General features: G+C 47.0%; 1 protein-coding gene across 1 annotated transcript in view; it reads left to right on the top strand.

Annotated features, from left to right (window-relative positions):
* Positions 1-997: 997 nt before the first annotated feature.
* Positions 998-10,672, top strand: part of CDH23 (cadherin-related 23) — a gene marked incomplete at its 5' end in the record, with an annotated part of 110,138 nt that continues 100,463 nt past the window's right edge. Inside the window, 2 exon segments of the mRNA XM_010086485.1 lie at positions 998-1,192; positions 4,590-4,718. Of these exon segments, the coding sequence (XP_010084787.1) occupies positions 998-1,192; positions 4,590-4,718 (324 nt within the window).

The following is a 10,672-nucleotide window of genomic DNA, read 5'->3' as shown; positions in this document are numbered from 1 at the left end:
TCTACGAGCTGAGGAGGAATAATTTAATATGAATAAAGTTGAACAATAAAATGCAGAGGCTTGGGCAGAGGTTTGCAGAAGTAATCCGTATTATCCCAACTGGCCATAACCAGACACTGTCACATCTCACTTCTGGCCTTTGCTCTCTCCCTTTCAAGTTTGAGTTCTTCGTCAACCCTCAACGGGGCTGTGAATGTGTTACAAACGTATAGATGTGCCCAAGCGGTTGTGATCTGTGCGTACCTGCAGCCCAGGTCACCAGCAAAGCCTTTTTGCTTGCTGTCTATGTTTCTGCCTTTCAAGAGACAAGAATATGCATTTAAGATTTGCATAGGAACGTGCAGCTGTTCCACCAAAAATGGATAATTGTTCTCCCTGCTGTGAAGTTAAACAATAAGAAGTGCCAAACTGCATTTGCCATTGCTGATTTTGTGCACTCAGCTGCGTATTTTATGCATGTAGATTAGTTCCAGATTTATGACGATTTAACTGTTAATGCCTGCGTTAATCGGGCCAGGTTGTAGTTGCTGTGGAAACTATCAGTTTGAATTTTACGTAAAGGTCTGTGTTGCATTTAATGCTTTCTTTTTTTTTTTTTTTTTAATTGAGGATCTCTTATATTTAATGCCTTATGGTGAAAATGGAGAGGGAATCAGTGCTGAAAATGAAAGTGTCTTTAAGGCAGAGAACAAGTTTCAGCAAAGAGTAATTTTTCTGGAAAGTTGTGATGTCTAGGAAAATAAGGGTTTGTGATAGAGTGCCATCTTGACCACAGCTGTGTAACTATTATAAGTGTGTAACAACTATTATGGCTGTGCAATACTGTAATAAAGAAAACAGCTGTATAACTTCTAAATGTCCTGAAAATATAGGACTGAAGTTCTTGGGTCTCTAGATATTCCTTCTGGTGGGCAAAGGAAATTGCTGATGTGTTTTTGATGGGAAAACAGGCTGGTGCACAATTTTACCAAAATATTAATTTTTTTTTTCTTTCCAGAATACACCAGTGGGCACTCCGATTTTCATAGTGAACGCCACGGATCCGGACCAGGGGGCAGGAGGCAGTGTGCTTTACTCCTTCCAGCCTCCTTCGTATTTCTTTGCCATTGACAGCGGCCGTGGCATTGTGTCGGTGATACGGGAGCTGGACTATGAAGTGACCCAGGCATACCAGCTCCAGGTCAATGCGACGGTGAGTTTTCTCCTGCCTGCTGCGGGAGAGGAGGCATTTTCTGGAGGGATTGCAACGGGGAAGGAGCTGCTGCTTATTGCCCTATTTTATTGCCCTACTCTGGCAGGTTCTCAGGCACATCCAGCATTTTCTCCTTAGAAAGGTATTACAGCAGTGCAGTGCCTGGGTAGTTTCAAATAGCTGCTGTGCAGCTTATGGAGCACAGCCTTATATCTCCAACATGTGTTGGGGCTTCTGCAGAAAGGCGAGCAGCTCCCTTGGTGAAGAAAGCCAGTACAGGGCATACAGACTGTTAAATCTTCTAGACTCATTCCTTGTGCATCATAGCTTACTGCAGGTGGATTCACTTGTATTAAACCCTCTAAGGCTCACTCAGCAAAGCTGAGTTCAGACCTTGAGAGTTACAGTTTTGGTGAACAAAGGAGGAGAAACACTAGCTAGAAGGAGGTTGTAGTGAGGTGGGTGCTGGCCTCTTCTCTAAAGTAACAAGTGACAGGACAAGAGGAAATGGCCTCAAGTTGCGCCAGGGGAGGTTTAGGCTAGATATTAGAAACAATTTCTTCACCGAAAGAGTGATCAGGCATTGGAACACTGTGCCCAGGGAAGTGGTGGAGTCACCATCCCTAGAGGTGTTCAACAACCGTGTAGATGTGGTGCTTAGGGATGTAGTTTAGTGAGTTAGGTGGTGTGGGTTGATGGTTGGATTTGATCCTTGAGGTCTTTTCCAACCTTTATGATTCTATGAAACCAAGGTCCTAATTACAGTCAATAGCACAGTACCAGGAGGGAACCCCTGGGAGAGGTACATTCAGGTGGTCATCATGGTAAATTTATGCCCCACCTCAATGGGAAACTTCTTTCTTGGTGTCAAAAGAGCTTGATAGGGAGCATGGGATTGAGGAACACCTTGCCAGCAGGTGCTCTGGGCGATGGCTCCTTTCTGATCTCAGATGCAACAGAGGAAGGTGAGACTCAGCCCTACAATACATCTGACCAACTCTGCATTCTGGGGGGGGGGGGGGGGGGGGGGGGGAGCCCTTCCCCACCCCTCCAGGCAGCTGGCTTAGAGCTCTTGAAGCATGTGATTTAATCAAGATCATTGTCTCAATGCAGAACCACGAATGTCAGGAGGAGGCGGAGGGCTGCACAGGGCTGCTTTGCTCTCCATGGCTGCGGAGGCTGGGCATTCACAGACAAACAGCTCAATCTTTCAGCTCACCCCCTGGGTACTGGAGGCTGTGGAGTTTTCCCCAGAAGCTTATTTTTTCTGAAACATGCCTCGTTTTATTTTAAAAAATCCCATGATTTTTAAAATTGGGACCAAACACAAGCCCTGGTGGAAAATGTGCCTTTCTTTCCCAGGTCTGGTTCTGGTTTTTTCAAGGAGACAAGAATGCCACCTGGGTCCATCTGGCTCTATCTAGCCCTGAATCCCAGGTGTGGTTACCAGCAAAGATAAAGTGGGAGTGTATGTGGTACCTGCTACCTACTACACTCCTGGCTTCTAGTGATTTCCAGCTCAAGGAGTTCAAAAACTTAAATATTAAGTCTCTGCACTGGGCTTGATTACAGCTGTGGGAACATCTGCTCGGTTACAGGGCGCTGGTGATTTATGGCAGAAAGGCAATGAGAAACCCTGGGGCAAAGCTCAGCTGGGGCAGAGGATGAGGGTTGCACCAGCATAGCAGGAGCTGGAAGAGCAAATGGGGTCTCTTGCCTGCCTGATGAAGAGTTTGCATGGTCTGAGTGGGAACTGGGGTGATGGTGAATTTGGGGTGGCTGAAAGGGCTGCAAGTAGAGCCTTGGTTCAAGGCAGGAGCCATTTGATCCCAGGGATGTAGGCAGCAAGGGCAGAAATAGACTGGAAAGGGCAGCATGAGAGACAGTAGGTGAGGAAAACTGAAATGTGCTTGCTTTTTTCAGTGCTATCTGTAATACTTTAAACAAAATGTAAGAGATTAAATGGAAGGAAAAAACAACATTATCTGAGGAAACAAAAGACTTCAACCTGATAACACTAACAGCAGAGTGCGAGCCAGAAATAAGCATCCATCCAGGCCATAAACGCTGAGGCCTGCAGGTTAAGAGGATAATGTACAAGCTGTGTTGTTGAATACGGTTTAAATTAACATTAATCTTCTGGCAATCAGTCCTTGACGCTGTTCAGAGCCATTTTACAGAAGTGTGCAGTAACCTTTAATGGTCGCCTTCCACTACGGTGCTTGATTAGGGGGTCAGGAGAGATTTATTTCCTTCCCTTTGTGCATTATCTCTTTGCTTCTGCCCTTCTAGCAAGGGCTGTGAGTATTGGGGTCACTTTTGAGCACCCATGGGATGAGGCTCCAGCAAGAGAATGGGTGGCACTGCTGGGACAAGCTGGTGGCAGCCTCTACTGCTGTTGCATTGGCTGCTGGAGAAGGCTCTTGCTCTGGGAGGGTGCTTGTGGATCCATCCTGATGGGTTGTTGTGGGGTGTAAGGGAGATTATGCTCCTGCTTGATGCATTGAAGTGTTCAAGGGCCACCACTGCTTGTCCTAGGATTGCTGTGTGCTTCTTGTGACCTGCTTTGCAGAGCAGGGAGGATGGCTCCCTGCATCCCTGCAGCTGTGGAGGCAGATAAAAAAGCAGCTCCTGGTTCCCCCATCCTGCCAGTCCCTCTGCAAGGCATGAGGGAGAGGTTGGCAGTTTATCAGAGTCAGAACCATTAGCCCCATAGAACTGCGGTTGCTACCGCGAGGATGTATTCTGCGGTTCAGTCTTCTACTCCACCTTCTTCATGAGAGCTGAGGTGTGCTACAAAACCAGAAGCAGCACTTGGTGTACTTACCCTCTGCTAAAGCTCAGAGTGGTGAATACAGAAAAGAATAAATGCAGCCCGCAGGGTTATGAAGAGCAGCAGAAAGGCAAGGGAGCTGGTGGGCTTTGTCGTGTTCCAGCTGACGAAGCCCAAGCTGTGCGGAGGCATCAGTGCTGGTGGGTACGAGATGCACTGCTGGGATGTGCTGGTATGAAAGGCTGCTGGCAACCACACCTGGGTCTCACCATGCAGAGGTGCCCTAGGGTATATGTGCATTAGGAGAGGATTTTTATTTTGACGTGTATGTTGAACATTGTTGCTTCTTTTCCACCCAAAATTCGATGAAAACTAAATTGGTGCTTACTGTATTTTAAAGGGCTGATGCTAGAATGAAATGCGTATTGCATTGCAGCTTAGAGGGAGGCACAGTGGACAATAATTCCAGCAGGTAGCTTGAGAAAGAGATGATTACTTGGACTGTTCAGGAATTTTCACCCAACTACAACTGTAAGAGACTTAATGCTGTTGAATAATTCAATTTTTTTCTGATAGAAATCCTTTCTCACCCCCTCTCCCCCAACCCTTTTTTTTTTTTCCAAGGACCAAGATAAAAACAAGCCTCTATCCACTCTGGCCAACCTGGCGATCACCATCACAGATGTGCAGGACATGGAGCCCATCTTCATCAACCTGCCCTACAGCACCAACATCTATGAGAACTCGCCTCCAGTAAGGGCTTCACTCTGATGTCCATGACCACGGTGTTGTGCTGGGGGCTGAGGGAGGATGGATGGTGTGGGACAGAAAGCCCAAGGTATCCCAAAAAAGCTGGAGGAAAACTCCCTCTTTGCAGAGATATTTGTCCTCCGGTCCACCACAGGTTTCCATTGCTCTACCCCAACGGTTGCAGCTTGGGTGCAAAGAGGACCCACGCTGAAGTGCAAATGCTCTGAATTGTGGTATTCAAATGGCATCCAAAGAGAGGCAAACCTTTTTCTTTCTGGAACAATGTGCCTCAAGCCAGCTCCAAAATGTTCTTTAAAAAAAGGGAGCCTAAGTGAGGAGGTTTAGGAAGCCCGAAACCCAAATAAAATATTTCCCTAAACATTTTTTCTTCAATTTTAAAAAGGCTTTCTATTGTTCTTAGCACACAGTCGCTTCATTTCTTCCGCACAGCATATATGAATGCCATTTCTAATCGAAAAGTTGACGTAAACGTTCCTGAAATGAGGCAGTTTTGAAAATACCAGAATCATCAGCCATTTCAGCACTTTGAGCATTTTCCCCCAGGTTTTACCAAATTGATCCAATCATTTTAGTTCTTCTGAAACTCAGTTTGTCAGCAAAGTCGCTGTTTATGGAAAACATCTCTCGGTCTCTAAATACAGCAGGGCTTTTTTTCCCTGCAGTAGACATGTGGGGAGCATGGTGGGCAGCTTTGGCTTTGGGAGCTGCTTGCTCTGCTCCCAACAAGGGTGCCCAGGACCTTCAGCCCAAGCACCAGCCCTACTTAGCAGCACCCACCTTCCCAAGGCACAGCTTTGCATCCCATCGCTTTGTTGACAGGGCAAATATGTTTGTATATGGATGGGAAGTAATCTGTGGTGTGGTAGGCATCCATACAACACTTGCATCCTGTCACATCCCTGGTGAACTGGATCCGAAACACCTGATGGCCAAAACCTGCAGTGGCAGGGTGTGCTCCACCTCGCTTTGGTTTATGCCTTTTTATTCACTTTGGAGGAAAGCACTGGCTCTGGCGGCACGGAGAGTGCTGGATCAATAGGGCTGAGTCTTACTGTCACAAATCCTGTGGTCAGACAGCACATTGCCTGTCTGCAGGTCTGAAGATGGCCACAAAATGGCTTTAGGAATTGCTTTCATGAAGTGAAAGTTTCAATGAGTTTCAATGCTGTTGAGATTAAGGGGTATTTCTGCAGCAGGCAGTATGAGCTACAGGGAAGAAAAAATGCTCCTTAGATCACCTTTAACCGGGGATAAAAAGACTTGGATTAAATTATAGATATGGACGTCAACGAATGTCAAAAATTATAGACTGCATCAGCTTCATGAAGTGACCCAGTATCCAGGAAAGGGGATCTCTCTCAAATTAATGATCTATGTTTAGGCTGGAGCTCAATGATCTCTTTGTGTTGATACGCCGACGTGCATCACAGTTATTTCCAGGATGTACACTGTTTACAGTAGGCAAAGCAGCAAATAATTGCTGTGTAAACTGAAATAGGAGATGAATGAAGGAGTTCTCACTGAGCTGTTAGCAGTTTTCTGATGGTTTTAGAAGTTTTAATTTCTCTTTGGCCACATGTAACATCTCCAAAGCCATTGAGATATCCAAGATGGGTAGGTGCCACCAGAGACACGGTGAAGAGGAAGACTGCTGAACGTAGACAGTACTTTGAGTTGTATTGCTCTCTCTGGTTTGGAGACAAAGTCCCATCCTTCCCAGGAGAAATCTCCGCTGCTGAAACAAGGATGTGTTTTGCTATGGCAAGCCTGGTGTTTAATGTGTGCATTTTCATCTCTCCGTGGGAATCATTCTCATCAGCTCTGCCCCACCACCCAAGGGAGCCAGTCACACGCACAAAGTGGGAACTGTCACCCTGCAAAATGGCTTGGTTACCCACAGGATAACAGCAAATTTGGGTGAGGAGTCTGGGCTTGGCCAGCTTCTGTCCAAAAACAGGTTGCCAAGCCAAGAGGCTGTGGTGCGTTTGTGGGTGACGTTTGCCCTACCCATCTGGCCCAGCAGGCCAAAATATGCTTAAGACATCTCTCCCCAGCCCCAAATCTACAGAGCGGAGACTTGCTGCTGCTCCACGTGCACATTCTCCATCTCTCTGGACTCTCTTTTTTCAATCTGTGGTGCACAGCATGTCTGTGTTCCTCTATCAATGTATCGGGTGAAAATACCTCATCTAAAGTGTATACGTTACCTAATAAAATCCTTCGTATTTGGGATTGTTGCATCAAATTTTAATTTCCTCACTCGAGTAACAGCATGTCAGCCAGCCCGTCAGTGAAGAGCCGATAGAAGGTGAAAAGAGTGGATAAACTGCAGCAAATTACCGCAAACAGATCTCTATCAGCCCTTTGACTGGAATTGACTGGAATTAAGAAGTGAGAAATAGGATTTTTTTTTTTTTTTGCCACAGCAGCTTTCTGAAGTGCTCCCCCCTCCTCCTCCTGCTGCAACTCTGGGCTGCACATTGCCTTTCAAGTCCCTAATCCTGTAAGAGAAGAAATTAAAAAAGGGGTGGAGAGGCATGAGAGGGGAGAGAAGTGCCATTGTAGCTCTTATTTTTTTCAGGCCACGATCCAGTAGCATAATTTAGAAGCGCTTTGGGCAGGTGCTTATTTGGACACTGAGAAGAAAGAAATTTCTTATTGGGCAAAGGAAAAGGACGCAGCAGGGGGAGAGTTTGCTGTCCCTGGAGGTGGTGTATGTTCATTCTTGATGCTGTTTATCACCCCAGCATGCATCAGAGATCTCTCCCAGGGCACCTGAGTGCACCAAAGCTGCCTGCAGCTGTGGCAAGTCTTGGTGATGCTGTATTTTTCATCCTCAGAGTCTTTTTGAGTGTCTGTAGACTGGATAGCATGATTGATATTCTCCAGATGAGTTCACAGGGGCTGGAGGAGAGGGGTTGTTTCCCTTTGCAGAGATGCTGATGGGCTGATCAGCCCCTGCTTTTGGACCTCAGCTGGTGCATGGTCCAAGCAGCGTCACAGCTCCACTTTGGGGGTGAAAGAGGAGGAATCCACTGGCTAAGAGACAAGGTGAGCCCTGTGAAAGTTTGCTTTATCCTTCAGGGAGCCATGCAAAGGCAAGGACCGGGGGCAAACCCTGTTGGTGCTTGGTCCCAAGACCAGCAGTTGTGTTCCCTTGCAACAGCATGGTACAGATATGTGTCAATTATCATCAAAACAGTTTTAATTCTTCAGCACCATCCCCCTCCTCTGCAAAAACTCCTTGGGTTAAAGAAATAATGTAGAATCAGTGCTATTTTTGCCTTAGAGTCTCAGTAGCTCCGAATTAATTCTTTCTTACAATATTTCCAGCCCATCAGTGTGAACACTTTATTAAAAGCTTAGGCTTTTATTAAAAAAGGATTGGTTTACCCCTGCCCCTCTTCAAAAAACCCTCAGATTTTGTTTGGATAATGTGCCATTCTTTATTTTCTTTGCCTTTTTTTTAAGCATAGGCTTTTCCAGATTATTACTTTTCTAAACCTTCTTCCTTCCTTCCTAAAGGGAGAGAGTTGCTCTGTCCTGGTGTTTTGCTCTATACCCACCACCCATGTCCTTTTCTTGCAGCCATTGTTGTAGGCAGGCGAGGTGCTACTTGCCTTAAGAAATGTCAAGAATATTTGTGAGTTTCCAAGAGGTGCAGGTTCAAACCACAGATATGGGAGGGTGAGCCCCGGGCAGAGTTGTTGGTGCTGGAAGTCAGTTTGGGATTTCCAGGAGAAAGCCTTGCCAGATGTGTTTTGCTAGAGAGAGTGGGAGGGTCCCCTCCAATGGAAGGGTGCAGTTGGCTGCCTCAAGGAGTCAGGGCACAGCATCACCTGCCCTTGCCATGCCGAGACATAGATAGCGAAAGGAATAGTATTGTGGGCCGATAGGATTTTGGAAGTGAAATTGGAGATTGCTGAGACGTGGTTGATGAGAGGTCAATATTTGCCATCGTGGTATGGCCATGATTGAGGGTTTGTTTTAGTTTGGGGTGTCTTCCCATTTCTTTCTCTGGTTAGTTATCTCTGCTGGTATGGTGAGCAAGGTGCTTCATGATCGTCATAGGTACTAAAAGATGAGTATAGTCTGTGTGTGGCATCATGTTTTGAATCACACCATCTCACTCCAACACATGCTGAATGGGAATATTCCTTCCTGTTGACTGTGCTGAGCAATCATGCTCTGAGAGTGTCTTCATCAGTTGTTGCCACTCACTGCAAAACCAATAATTGCCACCAGCAATGTGGATAAACATGCCTATCCCTTGGCAGTTGTTCAGCCTCTTCCCCAGAGGGATCAAGATTGATCCTAAACACTGTGTGGGTGCTTGGGAGAGGGATCATCCATTCCCAGGAGCCAGGATCTGACAGCCTTGTGTTTATTGGAAGACCCTTGTGAAGGAGCTGGCAGGAGGGATGGAAACCAGGTGGGATGCAAAGAGGTGCCCAGGTCCATGCCCTTGCTGTGGTTCTAGGAGGTGGCGTCCATGAATGGGAGGGAGCTCAGCTCCACTGGGGCACGTGTTTCTCGGTCACTGCTGAAGTGTGGCTCCTCCTCAGGAGGGGCTCATGAGGGGGCTTGTGGCAAAGGAGACACAGAGAGCTGCAGGGAGAACAGGGGGAGGTGCAGTCTCAAAAACCAGCAGTGTGGAAGCCATCGTCATGGGCTTGCCAAGGACCAGGTGAACCGTAGCATGCTCTCTAGCAGCCCTCATTCTTGTCATCAGATGTCTGGATAATTTCTTTCCATATGGACATCTCTATTGCACACACTGCTGAGATATCTGACTGAGGTTCCCCCTCCTCCCCTCCCAAACTTTCCCTGCTGCAACATCTACGCTCATCCTTTTATCTCTCCCAACAGCCCTTCCCCTTGGCTCCTAAGGGAGGGACCTTTCCCACAGATAAAGCGGCCCTGGTGTCGGTGGCCTGATTGCTATTCCTCGGCCATCGCGGGAACCCTGCCTTCTCCTGTGGCTGCTTTCCCTTTGAAATGTGCCGCACGGCAGGTGACACTTATCATTCTGCGCTGCTCCCTCGGTCTTTGACAGGCGATGAGCGAGCTGTCAGACGGACCAAGTGCCTTCACCCACCACCCCCGCCATGAAGGAGCTTGCGCTGGCCTCATGGGGATGGCAGATTAAAGCAGAGTACGCTGGAGGAGAGCACATTGGATTGTATGCCTCTTCTTTTTTTTCTCTGCTTTGCCTTGTCCTCCTTTCTGCATCTCTTGTTCTGCTTTCTCACCTGCTTTTTCTTGCACTTTTTAGTCATCCTTGCTCCTTCGGAAAGGACGATTATTGTCGGTGATTTAGAGGCTCTCCGGCAGCTGCTGAGCTTCACCAGCCGCGTGCTGCTCAAAGGCCAGCAGCCTGGGATTTATGGTTAATGCTCTCGGTTAATAATGTGGATTTACTTAAGGAGTCTATTGAAATGCCCTCAGAGATCAGGGAAGGGGCAGATCTGCCTGGCCCCAGAAGTCTTTTTTATGGCCAGCAGCAGCAAAACGTCTCCATTGAGGGGCATGGCTCTGAAAGCCAGGGAAGACCGCAAGTCCCTGCTTTCCACCAGTGATGTTTCTGCAGCAGCTTTCCCTTTGGCCTTCAACTGATGGATTGCCGGGCAAACGTAATGCTGCCGTCCTGCTATGCTCCCTTGTTAGATATGCAAACGCCTCTGTTGACATTTCCTTTGAGGGCAAAAATAAAAAGAGGAGAAGATTGCTTCTTTTCCCACTGTTAATAAACCAATTAAAACAAGAACAGCTAAGTTGTAAATTTTTGCACACTCCATTAATTATGTGCATGTGTGTGTGTTTGTATTCACATGGGTTCACTGCAGTGCAGTGGGGGGAAGTACAGCTTATGGAGTTTTCATAGGCGCATGATGTTTTTGTTTAAAGAACTAAACAAGAATTGTGGGTCATTTTTA

Source organism: Pterocles gutturalis, unplaced genomic scaffold (genome assembly GCF_000699245.1).
Source record: "Pterocles gutturalis isolate BGI_N339 unplaced genomic scaffold, ASM69924v1 scaffold5516, whole genome shotgun sequence".
NCBI lineage: Eukaryota > Metazoa > Chordata > Aves > Pterocliformes > Pteroclidae > Pterocles > Pterocles gutturalis.
Note: the sequence above shows the minus strand (reverse complement) of the source record. Positions and strands in the feature narration are given on the sequence as shown.